We start from the raw sequence: 24,344 nt of genomic DNA on the forward strand, positions 1-24,344 counted from the left end.
TTTATGAGATTGGTAAAATACATGATGGTTTAGCCACATAGGACAATGGAATACTGCTATACATGCTAGTATTATGCTGTAAGGCACACACACACAAATCCCTAGCCACTCTCCCATCCCTGACACACACACCACACACCCCTACCGCAGTCGGCTAAAACAATGATTTATTTCTCGATCATGCAAAGTCCACTGCAGTCCTAGAGCGGTTGTGATCTGTAGAATGGCTTAGCGTCACACTTCACCAACACATGCTTCACGAGGGGCATGGAAGAAAGTGTCATGGTACCAGAGCCTCACACCTGCAGTAAAGAGCTTCTGCCCACATTTCATTTGCTAAAGCAAGTTACAAGTTACAAGGGCCTTTCTTGACCTCAGCTGGAGACGTGGGATCCCAATATGTGTCCAGATGACGGCAAGAGCGAATGTCTACTGCAACTACGCAGCCATAAAAAAAAGTAGAGCTCCACTAACATGAAGCTCTACTTTTTGACACCGGCAAACTATCCATAATGTATCAAGCGGGAAAACAAGTATGGTCCCATTAAAACAATGTATCTCTAAGTGTGTGTTACATATGTATGGAGGCATTTATAAAAACATTGGAAAGATATACAGGATAAGTTTAATGGTGTTTTCTCCAGGTGGTGGGATGAGATGATTTTAAAAACAACTTGTTTTATACTTTTTGGTTCTTTTTCTTTTCCTTATTATTATTATTTTATTGAGATGGGAGTCTTGCTCTTGTTGCCCAGGCTAGAGTGCAGCGGCACGATCTCAGCTCACTGCAACCTTCGCCTCCCGGGTTCAAGCGATTCTCCTGCCTCAGCCTCCCGAGTAGCTGGGATTACAAGCGCCTGCTACCATGCCTGGCTAATTTTTTGTATTTTTAGTAGAGACGGAGTTTCACCATCTTGGCCAGGCTGGTCTGGAACTCCTGACCTCGTGATCCACCTCAGCCTCCCAAAGCGCTGGGATTACAAACGTGAGCCACCGTGCCCAGCTTCCTTTTCTTTTTATTATAAGACAATATTTTGATGATGAGAGAAAAGAAAGCCATATTTATTTTGAAAAACATTATTCACTGCCTTTCTGGTTTCTAAATCAATCTCTGATTGGTTTAGTTGAGGTATCAGTTCTTCTGGGTCTGAACCACACGTGTTCACTCACAAAACTGAGCTGCTGAGGAGAAGTAGAGCTTGATCTTGTTATCACTAGATAGCTCTGTGTGGTCAGAGAGCCTAAATATCCTGCACTATGCTGACTGCTACCTCAAGCAGCAGAGATAGTAATACCCACCCCACCCTTACAGAGAACACAAATGACATGCTAGCACATTCAGGCAAGAGGCAGGAAGAAGGCATGTGCTTTTAAGACAGAAAGACAGACTTAATAACACAAATTCTCTTGGTTTTCTCATCTGTAAAATGGGAGGAATAATGCCTTGCCCAAGTGTTGCCAGGATTGAGTAAGATAATGTAGTGAAAGCACCCAGCACACAGAGGGTGCTGAATAAATGGTTGCTACTGTTATTGCCCTACGTCCAGGCCGACTACAACAAAAGTGATATTAGGCAAACATAGTAACAAGCAAGGAATGTTTTATTGTGTACATTTTCTCAAAAAAAAAAAAACCCACAAAAACAGAACCCACAAATAGGAGCAAAGAACAAAGTTTTCTAGCATCTCTGGGATACACAGGGCACCGTATCTTATAGAAACATAGCTAGTACAAGAACAAAGTGTACTAATTAACATTACCCCTTGCTTCCCCAGTCAAAAAAGGTTATAGAGAAAAACACTTTAAATTGTACTCTAATACAAATTTGCTGCACAATTAAACTTCAACTTACTCAAAGAGTTATTGTATTGTAAACTGCAGAAAATAGAATAGGCATTCAATAAATCTGCTCACAATTAACAATTAAGCAATAGACACTTGAATAAATATAGCATGTATTACTTATTTGTTAAGCCTCACACTTACAATGAGCAGATGGTTTATCATTATAGTAACAGGTTTTTTTTTTACATTTTAGGAGATACCATATCCAATAACGGAAGTGGAAAGTACTTTAATGAAAACTGATTTTAGAAAAATATCTCCTTGGGTCTGAGCTACTATGGTATTTATTACATATTTGGGTCAGTTTCACCAGTTTAAAAATATAGGTACTAACAAACTGAATTATTTCGTGGGAGAACAAAGTGATACATTCTAGAGCAATAGTATTTCTTTGTATCCTTTAGGTAGCAGGACAGAGCTAGGACATAGTAAAGAGATTTACAATGTAATGAATAATTTGTTTCTACCTAATGCTATAGGGGTATTGCTATCATTTGAACTAAGAAAGAACAATTTTAAAACTTGTTTATAATGAAGAATTGGCATTTCCTTATCACATATATACTAGATGTAAATATAAGGATCTTCTCTAATAGTCTGTATTCCTTAATCCCTATCTGTACAAATTAGCCTGCATATTCAGGAATGGAATGACCAGTAAACTGTTACTTGAAGAACTAATTTAAATGACCCATTTAAGAGAAATGCAGTCAAAATAAGGCAATAACCATCAGCCTATCTGTACTTTTCTTCTGTGCCTACTCAGTAAAATTGAGAAAATAATTTTTGCCCACTTCTATAAAAATATCACCCCATTTGCTACCTAGCATGTGAGAGAGACAAGACAAGCCTGTCATGTTTGTCTCTAAAAAGAAAAATGATGATAGGCCTGGAGGAGGGCAAGCTATATGGAAACATCTGCCTTTCCTTTTCTAAGATATGTCACTCCAATTCTTCCTTAAATATAAATTTCCTCCTTGATTTATATTAACCCCTTAGGAGGCACTATAATAACTTTATGTTCCCAAGGAACATAGGGTTTTTCAAGAATTTCTTAAAATAAAAAAGGTTTGAAAGCTATGGAGTAAACTCAGCAGCTATGATATTCCGTTCAATCTACCACAGATGTCAAACAGTCACATTTTACAGAAGTCAAAGGAAAACAAAACCACAGTTCTGCACTCTTCCACAGGGCAAGGAATTGATCATCTTCTATTTTCCTTTCAGGACTTCATAAAATCCCCAGGATAGCACCTTTGTATGGGCTGAACCATTAACTGAACTAAAATTAATACAGGAAGCTTAACATTCAACATTGTGCTTGAACAAAACTTACCACGACTCAATTTTTCTTCCAAACTATGTTAGTAATATACATTTTGCAAAGAGTCTAGAAAGTTTTTAAAAGAAATCTCTTTAGGTGATGTAATATGAAAACTCTAAGGAACAACAAAACCCTTCAGTCTTATTTCTGAAGACAAGTCAATGTTTAATGCAGATCATTCCAGTACATGTGCCTGACCCCCTTTCCTTTCCTTATGTGTGTCACACAGCCATTAAGACATTTTAGTTTGATTGCCTCCTTAAACTTTTCAGTCCCTCTAAGACGTCACTATAAAACAAATTTAGTCCTTTAGTTTTATCATATGGAATGACCCTATTGTCTTGGTATGATCCCAACACAGTGATGCAGTACTGAGGTGTTTTTTTTTTTTTTAATCAATATCCATTAGTAAGATTAGCAAAGATACTGTTGTTATCTATTTTTATATTTGTCCTTTAAAAAGGTAGGCCCTTCTCCACTTACTTCCACATCCCTAGAGAAATAGATATATGTACTGTTGTCAAAAAAAAATCAAACACACAAATACTGGAATATTAAAAGACAGGCTCCTCATTTCTTCTCTTCCTCATCCTGGTACACAGTGCCCAAAAGCTTTAGAAATGCCATTATGAACAACAGCTTTTGCTAGTTGTTAGGAAAGCAATTTACGAGTTGGGAATTATTGTGGAAGACCTGATGAATGATTACAGCTTGGGTCACTAACTTCTTTTTATGAAAACATGAATAATACTAGTAATAACTCAAAGTCAAAATAGTGTAAAAGCTGTGGAGTGCTTTTGTCGGGGGTATATTAAATTGCCAGAATATTGCAGAGGCTCATCTTGGAACAACAAGTAGAATGCTGTTTCAGTTAAGAGGACTGGGCTGTTCCAGGCAACAGACTGATCATTTCGCATCACAATGGTGGCTGGGTTTTCCATCAGTCATTACTAATGGCAATGAGAAAAAGTTAGGCGGCTTGTGTGACTCCCATGTTAACAGCACCATAAAAAATTTTGTCCTAGGAATTTGGGGGAAAGGGAAGAATGCAGACTGCCTTGGTTATTACAGAAATTTCACAACTTACTTAACGACAACCTCAAAAGTTCACCTGTGGCATACTGGCTGGGAAGAGAAACAACTGAAGCAAGCCAATGCTAAGTGCAGATTATGGCACTACCTGAAAATAACAGATCTCTTTAAGAAGTTTATCAATAACTAAGTGTAGAGGATATTCACATATTGCCAGCTCATAGGGAAAGATCTCTGGTTTCGTAAGTTCCTAATGCCACCCCTCAAGAAAGAGAGAACAAGTCTTCCTTCCCCCAGCTCCTGCTCTGACAACAGCCACAAGAACCCTGGAAGGCCCCCTAGGCTAAGTGAAGTGTCTGTACTTGTGACTGCTTTGAGAAGGTTCTAAGCGTTCACTTTTTTGTTTGATTTTTTGTCCCCGCTAAAACTCATTTGCTAGCTCATTCTTTCACTACACATTAGCTGCTCATGGGGAAGTTTCGCTGAAGTAATTCCAGTCTTCAGGGAACCACTACGGATAGACCTTTTCCATATTAGTCCCCACGGGTAAGTTCCACAAATGCCCCAAAACACACCTTTACATTTTCTTTTTAAAAATGTTGATTTGTTTGTAAGTGGCTACTGTCCATTCACGAGACAGCGCTGTGGAGCTGCGTGAGAAGGACTTCATTTGGTGGAGTTGCTGTTCTTAGGTGTGGACGTCGCCCAGCTCTCAGATCAGTGTGGAGAAAACCCAGTCGCCAGACTGCAGCCCACCACAGGCGTCATGTCCCAGATCTACAAGGAAGGAAGAAACGCGGAAACGGCAGCAGTGATAACCAGGTCTAATGGCAAGAGTCAACACAGACAAACAAACAACTGTCAAAAGGTATCAAAATAATGAATTTTCTCATTCTCTTCTTTCATAACACCTCCTTAAGATTTATAGAAAGAGGCCAGGTGGCTGGGCACGGTGGCTCACGCCTGTAATCCCAGCACTTTGGGAGACCAAGGCGGGTGTAGTGCTTGAGCCCAGGAGTTCAAGACCAGCCTGGCCAATGTGGCAAAACCCTGTCTCTACCAAAAAAAAAACACAGAAATTAGCCTGGTGTGGTGGCACATGCCTGTGGTCCCAGCCACTCAAGAGGCTGAGGTGGGAGGATCACCTGAGCCCAGAAGGCAGAGGTTGCACTGAACCGAGGTCACACCACTACACTACAGCCTGGGTGACAGAGCGAGACCTTATCTCAAACAAAAAGATTTTCAGAAAGATAAAACAATGTAGTTCACTAAAATGTGAATAAAGCATATAGGTAGTGTCTTTACACATAAAAATTACATCATAATAATGTTTTAGTATAAATTCCATTTTTTTTTTAGAAAAGCCCATCAGGAATATATAATATCTCACAGTTTCACCTTTGAAGAGTGGTACTTAGGCCAGGCATGGTGGATCATGTCTGTAATCCCAGTACTTTGGGAGCCTGAGATGGGAAGATCACTTGAGCTGAGGAGTTTGAGATCAGCCTGGGCAACACAGTAGGACCCGATCTCTACGAAAAATCCCCCCAAAATTAGCCAAGCCTGGTGGCAGGCACCTGTAGTTCTAGCTACTTCGGGAGGCTGAGGTGGGAAGATTGCTTGAGCCTGGAAGGTGAAGGCTGCAGTGAGTAGTGATTGTGCCACTGCACTCCAGCCTGGACAACAGAGCAAGACCCATCTCAAAAAAAAAAAAAGAATGGTACTAAGTATAAAACACTTCATTTCAATTTATGTGTTAGTGACCCAGGGATTTAATTTTTAAAATGTGTGGTTATTCCTTATAATGAGGACACATTCTGCCTAGGATGAAAAGGAACATTGGCAAGGGTAGGAATGTCTTGAGATGGGTCAGGGGTGAGGGCCCAGCCCAGCAAGGGGGAACCCTGAGGTCAGCTCCACCCATAGGGATATACAGGGTGCCAGACTCACTCCGCCAGACAGACACTGCAGAGGGAGGTGCCACTGGGATTGACCACCACTGAGTGCATGGAAACTCAGAGGCAAGCAATTTGTTTCTCAAGGTTTTAAACTGGCAATCAGTTGCTTATAAAGCTTGCCAATCAGAAAGAGTGACTGTCTCCTGCACATTCACAGCATGATAATGGGCAATCTCAACTGAGATGCTGACAGACAATTAGCCATCGTACCTTTACAATGCGGTCGGTCCCACAGGTCACCATCAGTCCCCTGGCAACGTCCATGGACATGTGGGAAATGTTATGTTTTCCTTCATGAAAGGTCGCTAGAGAAGTCCGACTAACAAGAGAAAAGAGATCACTGAAAATTTACTTGAGTGTACCTACAGCTAGTGGGGTAAGCTTTTTCAGCAACATAAAATAAGCAAATATGGCCAGGTGCAGTGGCTCATGCCTGTACCCCCAGCACTTTGGGAGGCCGAGATGGGTGGATCACTTGAGGTCAGGGGTTCAAGACCAGCCTGGTCAACATGGTGAAACCCCGTCTCTTAAAAATTAGCTCTGTGTGGTGGCACACGCCTGTAATCCCAGCTACTCGGGAGGCTGAGGCAGGAGAATCGCTTGAACCTGGGAGGTGGAGGCTGCAGTGAGCCGAGATTGTACCACTGCACTCCAGCCCAGGTGATCAAGCAAGACTCAGTCTCAAAAAAAAAAAAAGTAAATGCTTATGATAATAGTGTTAAAATTTGCTCCTAAAATTGTGGCTATGGTTTTGAAAACTAACGTATAATTTAATGATGACAGAAAGTATGTTAAATCACAAGATTGTTTTATAAAACTCCCAAAATAACTGATTTTTTTTTTTTTTTTTACTGGAAAGGCTGATACATTCCTAGATATAAAAACAAGAATCTTCAATATAAAAGAAGAATTGCATTGAATAAAATCATACAGCATGGGCAAAACATCAGAGAGCTGCCGTTTTCCCTGAAACCTCCACCATGCACAGGAGCAGTGTCTCTTACAGCACCGGCTTCAAAGCCCAGCTGCCCCAATCCCATCACTAGTTCGTTTACCAACACCAGTCGTGATGCACTAGCTTTCCAATGTGGACCTCTGCCAACATTTGTCTCTGCTGCTTTAAAAGATGATTCAAAGGGAAGGAAAGAAAATGGTGGTTCTGTCCTAATAGATTTGCCTAAAAGTCAGGGCAGAGTGGGGTATACAAACAGATGTGTCTTACACACAAAGAGCAATTTAAGAATAGACTGCTAAGCCAGATTTTTGTGGAAGAAAGAACATTGGTCTCTAGAGTTTTCCCAGTAAATTTACATGCATGTGTGAACAAAGGTCTGGGCACTGGATACTTTTATAGAGAACCAGCTCAACCACTGCCATCCACAGGTGCATGGACTTATCCCTGCATAGCAGCCAGTGGGATGCGGAGACTCAGGATGTCCACCCAGTTACTGGACCATGTAACTTAGCATTCCTCACTGTGTTCAGGACAAAGGTGCCCAGTCAGAGGGGCAACTTGAGATGCACACTCATGGTCTTAAGGCATAAAGCTAGGGCAGGTCCTCTCTTCAAAAATGGCTTAGGGGCCAGGCACAGTGGCTCGCGCCTGTAATCCCGGCACTTTGGGAGGCCGAGGTGGGTAGATCACTTGAGGTCAGGAGTTCGAGACCAGCCTGGCCAACATGGTGAAACTCCATCTCTACTAAAAATACAAAAATTAGCCAGGTGGTGGGGGGGCACCTGTAATCCCAGCTACTCGGGTGGCTGAGGCAGGAGAATCGCTTAAACCTGGGAGGCAGAGGTTGCAGTGGGCCGAGATCACGCCACTGCACTCCAGCATGGGTGACAGAGCAAGACTCTGTCTCAAAAAAAAACAAACAACAAATAAAATGGCTTAGGAAATTCAGGAGAAACAAACACATGGCTAAACATATCCTATCACTTCTGAAGTCCTTCACATTTCAGAGAACCATTAGACAGATGTAATAAGAGGCAATGAGACAAAAATATGCAAACACTCACTCTTCGTCTTTGATGGAGTCGTAACAAGAATCACACACCCGGACTTGGAACTCGAAGCCCATGACTGGGTAACTTGAGCGCTTGCTGCTGCACTTCCCGCAGACAGCCTGCCCGCATTTCCTGCAGTGATGCTTCACGGGTGACCGGGAGGAGGAAAACAGGGTGTTAGCTTTTGCTTTTTGTTTTTTGTTTTGTTTTGAGACAGAGTCTCACTCTGTCACCCAGGCTGGAGTGCAGTGGCGTGATCTCGGCTCACTGCAACCTCTGGCGCCTGGGTTCAAGCAATTCTCCTGCCTCAGCCTCCCAAGTAGCTGGGATTACAGGTGCCTGTCACCACGCCTGAATAATTTTTGTGTTTTTAGTAGAGATGGGATTTCACCATCTTGGTCAGGCTGGTCTCGAATTCCTGACCTCATGATCCACCTGCCTCAGCCTCCCAAAGTGCTGGGATTACAGGCGTGAGCCACTGCGCCTGGCCTAGCTTTTGCTTTAAAGCACATGGTTTCCCTTTAGAGTAGGGGAACAGGAGCGGGGAGGATATGCCTTGAATTGTAATCACCCCAATTCAACGTATCAATTAACACTCATAAGACAGACAATTTTGACACTAGTCAAAGATTTCCAAAAAACTTTGCTGTACTGGTCAAATGTTGCTTTTCATTCATTCATATTATCTGTCTACATGTTAACAAACAATATTAACAACACCAAATTTAGTTCATTTAGGAACCTAATCACTGTAGATTTAGGGAAAGAAAAATTTATTCCTCCATCATAAAAAAGGCATTATTTTTTTTTTTTTTCAGAGACAGGGTCTCATTCTGTCACCTAGACTGGAATGCAAAGGTGCAATGGCGTACGGCTCACTGCGGCCTTGACCTCCCAGACTCAAGCGATCCTCCCATCTCAGCCTTCCAAGTAGCTGGCACTACACGTGTCTGCTACCATGTCTGGCTAATTTTTTGATTTTTTTTGTAGAGACAGGGTCTTGCTATGTTGTCCAGGCTGGTCTTGAACACCTAGGCTCAAGTGATCCTCCTGCTTCGGCCTCCCAAAGTGCTAGGATTACAGGTGTGAGCCACCATGCACAGCCTAAAGGGTTTTAAAATAAGTTTTATTTATTTATTTTTATAGAGACGGGGTCTCATCATGTTGTTCAGGCCGGTCTCAAACTCCTGGGCTTAAGCCACCCTTCCACACTGGTCTCCCAAAGTGCTGGGATTACAGGCATAAGCCATCACACCGGGCCTAAGATAAGTTTTAAATGCACTATGCTCTCATTAAGAAACTAATGCCCATAATCATATGTTTTGCTATTTTTTAAAATCTCTCAAACTGTGACTCTGGAAATAAGCCTCAAGAACATTACAAAATAGTCCAATTATTATTACTGATTTTGACATATTCTTTTACCACCAAAAGTTTAGTGACCAGCACCTCTTCTCTCTTCTGTTAACTGTTAATAAATGGAAGTAAAATCCATTTCTCTGTGTTTCCTTTAGAAGTAGGGAATACTTCACCTATTAATTATACTGCACTAATTACCATCAGCCATGCATTGTGAGAACTTGGCTAATGACAGACAGAACTCAGGTGCTATTTCAGAGCTTTATAATGGTCTGAGCACTAAAATAATTCCCTTCTTGCCTGCCAGTCTCATATGAGACCTTACTGTGGAGTAGCTCTGTGAGTAAAATTTTTTAGATTTTATTTATTAATTAATTTATTTTTTGAGATGGAGTCTTGCTCTGTCACTTAGGCTGGAGTGCAGTGGTGTGATCTTGGCTCACCACAACCTCCGCCTCCCAGGTTCAAGTGATTCTCCTGCCTCAGCCTCCTGAGTAGCTGGGATTACAGGCGTCCGCCACCACACCCAGCTAATTTTTGTATTTTTAGTAGAGACAGGGTTTCGCCATGTTAGCCAGGCTGGTCTCAAACTCCTGACCTCGGGTGATCCACCCACCTCGGCTTCCCAAAGTGCAGGGATTACAGGACTGAGCCACCATGCAGGGCCAAAAAAGTTTATTAACACATACAAACTTTAGGCTAATCGCTCACAGAGGTGCAACCAATAATAAAAGAAATAAAATCAGCATTCTTTTTTACTTACCTGCTTTTTTTTTTTTTTTTTTTGTAGAACTTTAGTATTACAAGAATCCTTTAACAGCACCTTTGAAATCTACAGGCTATTTGGAACATATTTCTTTAATTAAAAAAATTTAAAAACAGTACTCAAAACATGCTTAATAAAAATATTCCAGGTATGCTTATAAGGGAACAATTTAAAATAATCGAAAACTCATAGGGTCAGGCATTCAAGTGAGGACTAAATTATTACTTTTTATCTGTTTGTGACAGCGTAAGGTATATAACTGTATGACTTAATTTATTCTAATTTTGTTCTTGGCTAGCATAAAACACTGACTTTAATAAGTAATAGTCTTAAACTGAAAGATCTTTTATCTATTTAAAAATAGGCTCTCAGGATCTTCTACGCACCCCTGCCTTTCCAATACAGGACAAGCAATGGAACAGTGAGCTAACAGTCTCACTGGCCCTGGGAAAGGTCTTCCTCATTGTTAGCCACACAATGATAAAGACAGAGAAAATGTAGGAATTAATAGCATTTGCAAAAACAAAGTGTGTTTCAAAAAACCCCAGATTAAGTATGCAAATAGTGAAACACACAATCAAGCCAGCGATGACTCGACAGTGGCTACTCACTTGTCTTAGTCCCAGCGTCTTGGTGTCCCACATCTGCTTTATGTTCCAGAAAAACGGCTGCTCACATTTCTGACAAGAATCACTTTCCAACCACTGAGGAGCCTGTGAGAGCAGAAAGTCAAAGGCAACATCAGTGTGTCTATATTTACTCCCATGTTTCAGAATTAATACAACAGTTCTAGACCTTGCCAGGGTTAGTATTTCTTTTCTTCTTCTTTTTTTTTTTTTTTTGTCTCCCAGGCTGGAGTGCAGTATGTGATCTTGGCTCACTGCAACCTCTGCCTCTTGGATTCAAGTGACTCTCCTGCCTCAGCCTCCCAAGTGGCTGGGACTACAGGCATGCACTACTACTCCAGGCTAATTTCTGTATTTTTAGTAGACATGGGGTTTTGCCATGTTGGCCAGGCTGGTCTCAAACTCCTGACCTCCCAAAGTGCTGGGATTATAAGCATGAGCAACCATGCCCAGCCAGTTAGCATTTCTTTTTAATTCCACAAAATATTCTAGCTAGTTGTCACATTCAATATTATGTTTGATTGTGTGTGTGGGGGGGTCTTTTTTGGACAGGGTCTCACTCTGTCACTCAGGCTCGAGTGTAGTGTCGTGAACATGGCTCACTGCAAGCTTGATCTCTCAGGCTCAAATGATCCTCCTGCCTCAGCCTCCCGAATAGCTAGGACCACAGGTGTGTGTCACCATGCCCAGCTAATTTTTTATTTTTATTTTTTTGTAGAGACAGGATCTCACTATATTTCCCAGGCTCGTTTTGAACTCCTGGCTTCAAATAATCCTTCTGCCTCAGCCCCACAAAGCACTGGAATTACAGTCATGAGCCATTGTGCCCAGCCTTAATTGTGTGTTGAGTACTCATGACAATTTTAGCCATGGTTACAGGGTGTTCAATTTGTAATCTATAGATAGGAGGGAGTAAATCAGTTTTTATTGTGAACCCTTAAGGGTTGTCTTTATGTATTTCTTTTTTATGCCAAAGATGTTTGAACTCTAAATCCAGCTGAGTAGAAACCCAGTGCATGCAGCAGAATCTGGTGACCTACCACTTGGAAAGGCTTGCGGGGTCACAGGTGACTAGTAGAAGAGATCTGACAAAACCCCATCACCTAGTTGCTCTTGGTAGGGACTATGCTGACAGATTTGCCCCCCTTCCCTTCCCAGCCACAGCAGCAGGTCCCTCCCTCCTGGGGCCACACAGGCATCCTGCAGCTTCACTGAGCAGCAAGCTCTGGTACTGGAACTCTTGGTGCACGTTTCTTCTCCCCTCTAACCAATGAGTTACTTTTTGGTATTATTCATCTTGATCTAGCCACAGCCTGTCACACAGTAGGTTCTTAATGCATTTTTGTTGAAACAGAGGAAGCAGTCTCAAAATTAATTTGTTAAAAAACTTAGAAAATAGGCCAGGTGTGGTGGCTCACGCCTGTCATCTCAGCACTTTGGGAGGCCAAGGCAGGTGGATCACCTGAGGTCAGGAGTTCAAGCCTGGCCAACATAGTGAAACCCCGTCTTTACTAAAAATACAAAAATTAGCCGGGTGTGGTGGCGCACACCTGTAATCCCAGCTACTTGGGAGGCTGAGGCAGAAGAATCACTTGAACCCAGGAGGCAGAGGTTGCAGTGAGCAAAGATCGTGCCATTGCACCCTAGTCTGGGTGACAAGAGCAAGACTCTGTCTCAAAAAACAAAACAAAACAAAAACTTAGAAAATATTTCTCTAAACAAAAAATTACAAACTATACTCAATTCTAAGACAAACCTGCTAAAAGCCTGTTTAGGCCGGGCACAGTGGCTCACACCTGTAATCCCAGCACTTTGGGAGGCCAAGGCAGGCGGATTACCTGAGGTCAGGAGTTCAAGACCAGCTTGGCCAACATGGTGAAACCCCATCTCTACTAAAAACACAAAATTAGCCAGTCGTGGTGGCACATGCCTATGCCTATAATCCCAGCTACTCAGGAGGCTGAGGAGGGAAAATCACTTGAAACTGGGAGGTGGAGGTTGCAGTGAGCAGAGATTGCACCACTACACTCCAGCCTAGGCGACAAGAGTGAAACTCCGTCTCAAAAAAAAAAAAAAAAAAAAAGCCTGTTTAACCCCAATCACTTAACATTATATAGGTGCAACAAAAATAGTAGAAAATACTTTTTCTAAAATATATATTAATATATTTGGTGGTTTGAATGATGGGTACCCCTAGTTCTTCATTTTCTCTCCTATTGCATCAAAACTTTTGGCCTTCCTAATTCTTATTTTGGATCTGTCACTAGAAATATTTCTACACATAACAGACATCAGAAAGGTCTTTTTTTGAGGGGGGGTGTGCAGAAGGCACTCACAAGTAGACTGAAATAGGCTGAGATAGAAGAAAGGTTTCCTTAAATAACTGGGGAATGTTGGAGATGAGAAGGGATGAAAGAAGAATAAAGAGATGTGTATCTATGTGAGAAAAATTATTTTCTTGATATGGAATTACTTCTTTGTTTCTGTGATCAATGCAAGGCAGGTGGTGATGGAGGCTGGTGATGTGTGGGGATACTACCTGGGGACACTGTCCCTAAGAGAGACGCAGCAGGCTGTGCTGCCAATGGCACAGGGTATTTAATTGCTGGAGGAAGGAAAGTAAGTATAGCTTCCTAATCTTATGTCTGGGACATGCCTAAGCGTAACTCTTGCAAAACCACAGTCACATGGACCAAAAAACAGCACAAAAATGTATTCACTAAGCCATCTCCAAACAACTTCAGTAAGGGCTAATGTGCTGTAAGGACGACACAACGAAGGCTTTAATGGAAACAGAATAATAGATGAAAGTCTGTTCCCGTTTATACTTTCCATACTTAGCAGCAGGGAATTCAATGTTTAATTTAGTGCACAAAAATGTTAAGTGTAAAAAAGAACTGACTTGCAAACTTGCCCATTATTGCCCAGTGCTTCAGAAATTTACTTCTTTGTCTACAGTTAATGGCTGGATTTTCTATTTTCCTTGACCACACAGTGTCTATTAGGTATTACTTAAAATACAAATCTTAAAACAAACTTTACTGGTCTGGAATTCAGAAATCTCGCTCTCAACTATAACAGAGGGAGGATTAAATTTTCTATTTTTCTTGAGTTAAAATTTGGTTAAAAAAAATAAAGAAAAATCAGTGAATGAAATGTCTGCATTTTCCCCCCTTAGCCTCTCATTTATGACATTATTGGCCTGGTTTGATCCACAAATGTTTAAATTTGTTTCCTAGGACATAACAGATTAAAGGGACTAAGGTGGGTAGAATTGAAAGCAAGAACATAGTTTGAGGAAAAACGTTCTCAGTCCTACACGAAATAGTTTTCTACACAGATACAAAATTGTATTACCATGAAACACACATGCAATATTTGTGGTCAGAATGGTGAACCTGCATCATCAAGAAATTAGTAAATTACATTAAATTTACACTTTTTTTTTTTTTTTTTTTTTGAGACAGGGTCTCGCTTTGTCACACAGGCTGAACTGCAGGGGCACAATCATGGCTCACTGCAGCCTCAACCTCTGTCTCATGCGATCCTCCTTCCTCTCAGCTGCCGTAGTAGTTGGGACTAGAGATATGCACCACCACACCCAGCAAATTTTTTGTACAAACAGGGTTTCTCCAAGCTGCTCAGGCTGGTCTTGAACTCCTGAACTCAAGTGATCTGCCTGCCTCAGCTTCCCAAAGTGCTGGGATTACAGGTGTGAGCCACTGTGCCCAGCTGTACATTTTCATCAAAGTGATTGTCTTTACAAGGGGCTGGCATTTGAATTATGTTTCAATTACCCAGAGCATTCCTTTAACACAAAAGGCCTCTATCTCCAGCAATGTCTGTTAAGCAATACATCAATGGATTTCCTAACATCTTAATGTTTTCAAGTGATTCAATTTCAAGCAAGGATTTAAAAAATAAATACAGATAAGCCATTTTTAAATTCTCAATTTTTTTTTTTTTTTTTTTTTTTTTTTTTTGAGATAGAGCCTCGCTTTGTTGCCCAGACTGGAGTACGTTGGCATGATCTCGGCTCACTGCAACCTCTGCCTCCCGGGTTCAAGGAATTCTCCTGCCTCAGTCTCCTGAGTAGCTGGGACTACAGGTGCCCACCACCACACCCAGCTATTTTTTTGTGTTTTTAGTAGAGATGGGGTTTCACCATGTTGGTCAGGCTGGTCTCAAACTCCCGACCTCAAGTGATCTGCCCGCCTCAGCCTCCCAAAGTGCTGGGATTACAGGCTTGAGCCACCGTGCGTGGCCTAAATTCTCAATTCTATTTTTTTTTTCTTTGAGATGGAGTCTCGCTGTGTCGCCCAGGCTGGAGTGCAAATGGCGTGATCTTGGTTCACTGCAACCTCCGCCTCCTGGGTTGAAGTGATTCTCCTGCCTCAGCCTCCCAAGTAGCTGAGATTACAGGTCTGCCACCATGCCTGGCTATTTTTTGTATTTTTAGTAGAGTTGGGATTTCACCATGTTGGCCAGGCTGGTCTCGAACTCCTGACCTCAGGGGATTCGCCTGTCTCAGCCTCCCAAAATGCTGGGATTACAGGCATGAATCACAGTGCCCAGCCTCTCAATTCATTTCTAATAGTCATAGCGAGTGGTTATAATCACCAAGTCTAGGAGTCAGATCTCTTGCCTTCCAATCCTGGCTCTGCCACTTGTCAGCACTGTCCTCAGGCACGTGACTCAACTTCTCTGTGCCTAGGTTTCCTTATCCACTGTTATGGTTTGGCTTTGTGTCCCCACCCAAATCTCACTTAGAATTGTAATAATCCCCACATGTAATGGGAGGGACCCAGTAGGATATAATTGAATCATGGGGGTGGGTTTTTCCCATGCTATTCTCCTGGTAGTAAGTCTCACAATATCTGATGGTTTTATAAAGGGGAGTTCCCCTGCACATGCCCTCTTGCCTGCCATGTAAGACATGACTTTGCTCCTCCTTCATCTTCCACCATGATTGTGATGCCTCCCCCAGCCATGTGGAATTGTGAGTCCATTAAACCTCTTTCCTTTATAAATTACCCAGTCTCAGGTATATCTTTATTAGCAGCCTGAGAACGGACTAATACATCTCTAAAATGGGATAACAGTAGTATATACCTCATAAGGTTGTGAGGATTAAGTGAGTTAATATTTGGGAAGTATTCAGAATACTATGTGGCATACAGTAAGTGACACCTAAGTCCAGGCAATGTGCCAAGTGTTTCATGTTTTTTTATTTTACTTAATTTTCATTATGTCCTAGGAGACACCGAGCAACACTATCCCTATTTTACAGGCAAAGAAACTGGCTCAGAGATTAAAGCAACTGTCAATGAGTAGATGCAGATCCTGGGCAGATCCAGAAGTCCAGCCTGCATCTCCCTGTGTATCCCTATGCTCCACACAGCCTCTGTATATGAGGCCTATCCACTTCTACCTGTGGGGGTCTCCAAACATGGTCCTGGGCTAGGGCAACCTACAGATCTGAGCTCTTGCCTCAGGGAGCATGATTCTGTTCACAGGTTTAAGAAAGAGTATTACTTTGGCTGGGCGCAGTTGCTCACATCTGTAATCCCAGCATTTTGGGAGGCTGAGGCAGGTGGATCACTTGAGGCCAGGAGTTCGAGACCAGCCTGGCCAACATGGTGAAACCATGTCTCTACTAGAAATGCAGAAATTAGCCAGGCATGGTGGCACATGTCTGCAGTCCCAGCTACTCAGGTGACTGAGGCACGAGAATCCCTTGAGCCCAGGAGGCAGAGGTTGCAGTGACGAAAATATATGCTTAAAATAATTTGAGATAACAAATTAAAATCAAAATCAGAAACAAATAGCTTTTTAGAACTTATTTTAATATAAGAGATACCCCTAACTTTATTTCAGTTAATACTCAGAATATAGCATTACACTATAAGCTAACATGAGCCATCCTTATACTTATTATCTAAGGAGAAGCTTTTGTTTTGTGCTGAGAAGAGCAAGAGAGAGTATTAATCAGGTATTATAATTGCTTCACTCACTTTTCTACATTTTTTTCCACCTGCCAAATCTGAACAAAAATATGGCAAGAATAAATTTCATTGCTCTACTACCACTAACTGCTGCACTCGTCACACTGCACTAGTATATAAAATGCTATACATTCTGTAATCTACTAGCTTTAAAATAAAGTTCTCTTTTCAAGAAGATTCATTCTAATTATTGTTACTTGCTCATTTATATTTTGTGCCTACTTCCAAAAAAGTATCCCTTCTCATTATGATCTCGCAGGGAGGCAAATCTGGTTCCAACTCAACAGCGTAGTGGTTGAAGCCACAGTGGGTAGTAAATGCTCCAGTTAGTATTGACAGGGGACTTAGAGAAAAATTCCAGGCAAGCATTGCAGAGCTAGAGGATCTGGGATCAATCCTCTATGCCCTGGTCTAAGAAAGTCCTATAAAACCCTAAAGGCCGGGTATGGTGGCTCATGCCTGTAATCCCAGCACTTTGGGAAGCTGAGGCGGGTGGATCACTTGAGGTCAGGAGCTCGTGACCAGCCCGGTCAACATGGTGAAACCTCGTCTCTACTAAAAATACAAAATATTAGCCAGGTACAGGTATGGTGGCATAAGCCTGTCGCCCCAGATACCTGGGAGGCTGAGGTGGGAGAATCACTTGAAACTAGGATGCGAAGGTTGGAGTGAGCCGAGATCGCACCACTGCACTCCAGCCTGGGTGACACAGCTAGACCCTGTCTAAAAAAAAAAAAAAGCCCAAAAATCCTAAGGCAGGGTCAGAACCTTATAGATTACAGCCTGTTTATCCTTGCAATACATTTTCTCAGTTATTAAAAAACAAACAAAAAAACCTACTAAAAATAATGCATCTTTTTGACACAATTTGCCTTCCTGTCTCTTCTACAGATGCAGTGAATTGTGCACACAGGAAATGCCTTGATTGATGGGACTATTTTTTCTTTCCCTAGACAGAGAAATACACTCCACAATGATGCACTTTGAAGGCAGGAATCCCACTTCTACTTTAAGTACTTTTTCTAAAAGAATTTACCAACGATAAAAACAGCAGGTTAAAATCTAAGTTGTGAAACCCTCGGGAAAGCCGCCAGCAGTGCTGGGCACCAACAGTCTCCTCCCCTCATCATCCAGGGAATACAGCCTCTCTCTGAGTTTTCTGCTCTCTCAGAATAAGACTGAAAAATAACAGGCCAAGAGCCAAGAACAGTTTACTAGCTTTTCTTGGTGCATATAACTAGTAGCTGATAAACATAAAACACAGTTCCAATAAATATTTGCAAATATAGTATTATACATCCTATAATTTTTATATATACACATATTTTTTAGATGGAGTTTTGCTCGTCGCCCAGGCTGGAGCACAGTGGTATGAGCTTGGCTCACTGCAACCTCCGCCTCCTGGGTTCAAGTGATTCTCCTGCCTCAGCCTCCCAAGTAGCTGGGATTACAGGCACCTGCCACCATGCCTGGCTAATTTTTATATTTTTTTAGTAGAGACCGGGTTTCACCATGTTGGCCAGGCTGGTCTCCAACTCCTGAACTCAGGTGATCCACCTGCCTCAGCCTCCCAAAGTGCTGGAATTACAGGCATGAGCCACTGCGCTGGCCACATCCTATACTATTGAGCCAACGTATTTGTGTTTAATAATAAAATATTCTAAGCCTTACCAAATAATTTTTAGAAAATTCAAAAAGAGAAATTAATCAGCAGACATGTAATCCAAATTTCCTCTATCTGACTTGTCTTACAAAGTTACCAAAAAATCTCACAATCAGTACGTCTCTGTCTGTATTATGGATTGCATTTTATTATTTATAGGGCAGTCTATTTCTTCCACTAGATTACAAATTTCTTGTGGGCAAGTATCTTTGTGTACGGTAGCCATAAAGTCTGGAAATGAGTAATGTCACCATTTAAAAAAAAATAGATGAAAGCCCCTTGATTACTTCTACTGGAATATGCTAAAAATGAAGGTTTAATCAGTGAGAATCAGACTCACAAAGAACCAGAGACAACACAAAGCAGACACATGTGCAGGGATTGGTGGGAATTCTGCATCAACGCATAATGTCTATTACAATGGTGCACAGCACACTGAACAACATATTGCCATAAAGGACAGGATACTGAACAGATCACATGATGTCATGCAACATAGTAGGTACTGCAATGCAGTATCAATAAGCCATTTATTATATACATTCACTTAAGTTTCCCGACTGTAAGGACACCCTGTGGGTGCCCAACAAATATTTCTGAAGTTAAACTATAAGTCATTAACATCCCTCATGGTCTAAAATCTTCTCTGGAATCAACTTTTTTGCTAACAACATCATAAGTTGTAGATGTCACTTAGAAAAGAAAGATAATGAAAGTATAGGCAGAGATGAGAATGGAAACCTTGATTGGAAATCATTTGACGACATCTATAAAAAGCCTTAAGAATGTATATATCCTTGGACCCAGAAGGTCTATTTCCTGAAATTTGTCTGAAATAAATAATTGATCAATCACACAATGACAAGATCAAGAATATTCACTGCAGCATTCTTCAAAATATTTAAAAAAGAGGATGTACACAGTGCCTCATGCCTATAATCCCAGCAATTTGGGAGACTGAGGCAGGAGGATTGCTTGAGCCCAGGAGTTTGAGACCAGCCTAGACGATACAGCAAGACCCTGTCTCTACCAAAAAAAAAAAAAAAATTGAAAAATAAGCTGTGCATGGTAGCGTATGCCTGTAGCCCCAGCTACTCAGGAAGCTGAAGTGGGAGGATCACTTAAGCCTGGGAGATTGAGGCTGCAGAGAGCCAAGATCATGCCACTGCACTCCAGCCTGTGTGACAAAGCAAGACCCTGTCTCAAAAAAAAAAAAAAAAAAGAGAGAGAGAGATTGTTTAGACAATTAGACTGTCTGTCTAAAGAACTGGAAGACAACTGAGAAGTCATTTCATTCCACAATTCCACTTTATGTAGGAGGGAACAGACACTTAGAGAAACTAAGGCACTTAGCACTTAACCAAATAAGGTCTCACAACTAGTTAGTTGCCCAACCAAGTTAGAAATTAGGTCACCTGAAAAGAATACTATGTCGACATGGCCTCAGTGAACTAGAACTCAATGGGAAGTAAAAGCAGAGAAATGGAAATATATTTTCCCAGAAACCTGTCAAGTGTTTAGCTATGTCCCTGACAGCAGTCACTGACACATCTCTCAGGGTTTCCTACAGGAATGCTACGGGACCACAATGGTGCTTCGGAGGACCTCTATGCAGTCCAAATCCCTGGATATGCCAGAAATCTGTCTCAAAGTGTTGTCTCAGTGTATTGCTCAAGGCTGAGAACCAGCCTAAACGCTGATTGTATATACTGCATGTCATTGGTAGAAACTCTCAAATGAGCAAAGGAAGCAATGCAAAATGACACAAAGGACCTTGTCAGAAATAACCCATTAGCAGAAGGGGAAGCTGGGACTGTCTGCACCTGGACCTGCATTTACAGCTCGCGGGGCGAAAAGCCAAGAAGAAGTCAGGTTCTTGGGGGTCTCCCCCGATCAGCCTGGACTTGCCCTTGTCTCTTACCTCTTCTCTGCTAACATCCATGTTCCACACCGCAATTCCGCCGTCCGAGGAACAGGAGACGAGCTGCCTGGTGAACTGAAGGTAGCACAGCGACTGCACCTTGTCACTGCAAACAGCACACACAACAGTCACTTGTCTCCACGCGGAAAAACACAGGAACTGTCTTCATTTAGGCTCAAATCGCTCTCCTCATTAAAATCAGCAAGTGGTATTTTACCACTGACTATTTAGCATGGTAAAATGAATTCTAGTATAAACTTTACTTGGCATTTTATAACTCATAACACAGAATGATACTTTCTATAAAATATACGACTACTTTCAAATCAGTCATTAAGAATTGTAGGCCAGAGATTTGATGAGGGCTATGGTTTTCGGGACCAATCACCATGATTTCCCTTTCAGATGCATAAGATTTACCTACTTGTTCAGAAACAAGAACAAAGGAGGTATAACTTCCCTACTGGACATAATTCATATGAACAAGGAGTCAAACACCACAAAGATCACTAGTGTGCACACACAAACACACACACAGATGGGGTGAAGACCTCTGTCCCTCCTGCATGCCTGTCATACTACCCCTTAGGATGCCCAAGGAAACAAGCTCTTGGCCTGTTATACTTGTGTATAATATGTTTCCTCAGCTAATTTTCAGCTTGACTATGATTATAGTAACAGCTGCAGCCTAGCCAAAAAGGAAAGAAAAGAAAGCAGGGGGAAGATGTATTTCTTTTTCTTTCAGGGCTAGAGGGCAAGATACTAAATATACAATGGTATCACTCAGGTGAATTCCACTGTCATACTAGACAACATTTCTTAATTTAGTATCTTTTAGAATAAAAAAACAAAGAACAAAAAACAAGTTAGGCTCCCAGCTCAACAATAGCTTAGTATCATGTTACATGAAACCTTTCATGGTCAAAGTCCTCACCTGAATCTCTGTCCTATGCCTGCCTTAATCAGACACTTCAACAGGGTGACTCCTTGAAAGAAAGTGGCAAGTGCTCTTTGGACTAAGGAGGAAGAAAGCCCTGTACTCGTTTTTTTGTTTTGTTTTTTGCTACTAAACATCAGACACTCGGGGCTGACAGAAAGCAGTTAAAAGTGAACTGAGCCCTATCAATGATAATTACCATCTTAGAATGTGGGGTTTGCAGAAAGTGGTATCAGACTATTAATGCCTTTCACTAGCTCCCCACTAACTCAGATTCTTTCCCCACCCCCACAAGTGGTCACGCACTGATGGCCCTGAAGTAAGAGCGTCCGGCCTTTTCTTCCTCCGATGTCCCACATGATGATGCTGTTGTCAGATGCTCCTGAGAAGAGTAACCGCTGAATAGGGTCCCACCAGAGGCAGGCGACACTACCTAGGGATTTGTGAGAGAGAGAGAGAGAGAGAGAGAGAGAGAGAGAGAGAGGCAGGGGAGAGGTAAAATATAACTCTACATCAGGATGTACACATTTGACAGCTGAAGACCAAACTAGGAACAGCTGAGTCTTTAAGCAAAAAGGTACCTTCATGGTGTACAACGGGTCATTCAACCATGCTATCATGAGTCATACAGAAGACACAGCACCATTATCCACAGTCATAAGATTAGAATTTTCAACTGTGCACCAAACTACTTGGGGCCGGGCATGGTGACTCACACTTGTAATCCCAGCACTTTGGGAGGCCAAGGAGGGCGAATCACTTGAGGCCAGGAGTTCAAGACTAGGCCTGGCCAACATGGTGAAACCCCGTCTCTCCAAAAAAAAAAAGTTAGCCAGGCATGGTGACAGGCGCCTGTAACCCCAGCTACTCGGGAGGCTAAGGTAGGAGAATTGCTTGAACCCAGGAGGTGGAAGTTGCAGTGAGCCAAGATAGCGCCACTGCACTCTAGCCTGGGCAACAGAGTGAGACTGTCTCAAAACAAAAAAACAAAAAAACAAAAAAAACAAAAAAAAAACACCACCACCACCAACAAAAACTGCTTGTAATACAAAAAAAAAAAAAAAAAAACTGCTTGTAATACAAAGATTTTTAAAGAAGTTTTTCCTTGTTCTGTGCCAAAAATTACAAAGTAGCTTACATACAAAATGTTCAGAAAAAGTTACTGAAGAAAAAAATTGCTACTAATATTTAGTGAGAAAAACCAGTAAAGTTTACTGTGTCCAACCTACACAAGATAAAAAATCTAGATTATTCTGGGTCTCTGGGACCTGGCAGGTGTTTTACACCAAGATGTCTATGTTTAAGAAAACTACATTAAGTACCACAGAAAAAAAGTCTGTTGTACAGTACATAATTATGCCAAATAATTTAACTGAAAAATCTGAACTTCACATTTCATACTTTATATTGGCTAACTTATCAAATTTGAAACCCTTGGGGAAATCTTTCTTTCTACAGGTATATCTTTCAGTAGATCCTTTCCTTGTTCAATGACTGCTGTTTGTCTAGAAAAAACATTAATCAACTTAGTAAAACTGAACCAGCCACACAAGCTAATAATAATAATTTTGGTAGGTATATAGAAAATTAATGATGCCATATTCAAAAACAAACAGAAACTACTTTATCACATACACTTTCCAAAAACAGAACAAAAGTAGAAACAAAGAAATATTCTGCAAAGGCTTCAGGGGTTAGTTTCACATGACTTTCGACCCTATGTAATCTATGTGCCATCCATTTCAGTTAGCGGCTTAAGAGCAGATAAATACGGTCTTTCAGCATGAAAACCAGTACCCATTCTGGTAGTTACCAGAACCCATTCTGCCTTCAGCAACCCTGAAAAAACCGACAAGCCTGGGGTCATGAGAGAATTAGTCATAAACAGAAAGTGGTTTCTTCACGGGCCTCTGCTTTCCTGCCCAAAGCTATTTTAACTTGCTGTTCTCTTTTCTTCTTTTCCCCTACAGGGTCCTTGATTTGATATACTCCATTTCACCTAAATAGATTACATAGAAAGCATAGTGTACATTTATTATAACTTGTTACAACTAAAACGCTTACTATGGTCATAAATAAGTCCATCATTAATTCTTTCAGCAACTCCCCAGTTCTCCATAAACCAGATGGCCTCAAAGCTTGTACTTTGTGACACATATCAGAATGTGATCTTGTGATCTGTATGAAAACTGCAATCCATCACAGCTTAGCATCTGACATAGTTTAGACATGTGTCCCCTCTAAATTTCGTTGAGATATATATATATATATATTTTTTTTTTTAGACGGAGTCTCCCTCTGTCACCCAGGTTGGAGTGCAATGGCATGATCTTGGCTCACTGCAACCTCTGCCTCCCGGGTTCAAGAGATTCTTCTGCCTCAGCCTTCCCGAGTAGCTGGGACTACAGGCGCCCGCCAACACGCCCAGCTAATGTTTTTTGTATTTTTAGTAGAGATGGGGTTTTGCCATGTTGCCAGGCTGGTCTCAAACTCCTGACCTCAAGTGATCTTCCCAACTCAGCCTCCCAAAGTGCTGGGATTACAGGTGTAAGCCATCGGGCCCAGCCTCTAAATTTCATGTTAAACTGTAATCCCCAATGTTGCAGGTGGGGCTTGGTAGTTGGCTCACGGGGGTGGATTTCTCACGAATGGTTTAGTGCCATCCCCTTGGTGCTCTCCTTGAGTTAGTAAATGAGCTCTCTTGAGATATGGTTGTTTAAAAGTGTGTGGCATCCCCACACCCCCACTCCTGCTTTTGTCATGTGATGTGCCTGTTCACACCTCACCTTCTGCTATGACTGTAAGCTTCCTGAGGCCCTCACCAGAAGCATGCTGGTGCCATGCTTCCTGTACAGCCTGTAGATCCATGAACCAATTAAGCCTCTTTTCTTTATAAATTAC

General features: G+C 41.7%; 1 protein-coding gene across 3 annotated transcripts in view; it reads right to left on the reverse strand.

The window, feature by feature from the left end:
• Nucleotides 1-1,580: 1,580 nt before the first annotated feature.
• The window catches only part of WDFY1 (WD repeat and FYVE domain containing 1), a 70,715-nt gene continuing 47,951 nt past the window's right edge, over nucleotides 1,581-24,344 (reverse strand). The window contains exons 8-13 of one of the 3 annotated variants that reach the window (XM_054477061.2): nucleotides 21,750-21,876; nucleotides 20,507-20,612; nucleotides 10,903-11,004; nucleotides 8,179-8,309; nucleotides 6,370-6,478; nucleotides 1,581-4,978 (exon numbers count right to left, since the gene is read on the reverse strand). In XM_054477061.2, coding sequence (XP_054333036.1) covers nucleotides 4,919-4,978; nucleotides 6,370-6,478; nucleotides 8,179-8,309; nucleotides 10,903-11,004; nucleotides 20,507-20,612; nucleotides 21,750-21,876 — 635 coding nt within the window. In that variant the 3' untranslated portion in view covers nucleotides 1,581-4,918. Of the gene's footprint in view, nucleotides 4,979-6,369; nucleotides 6,500-8,178; nucleotides 8,310-10,902; nucleotides 11,005-20,506; nucleotides 20,613-21,749; nucleotides 21,877-24,344 lie in introns of all 3 variants that reach the window. The other 2 variants (XM_063648406.1, XM_054477062.2) reach the window with 2 other exon arrangements.

The sequence above is a fragment of the Pongo pygmaeus genome, chromosome 11 (genome assembly GCF_028885625.2).
Source record: "Pongo pygmaeus isolate AG05252 chromosome 11, NHGRI_mPonPyg2-v2.0_pri, whole genome shotgun sequence".
NCBI lineage: Eukaryota > Metazoa > Chordata > Mammalia > Primates > Hominidae > Pongo > Pongo pygmaeus.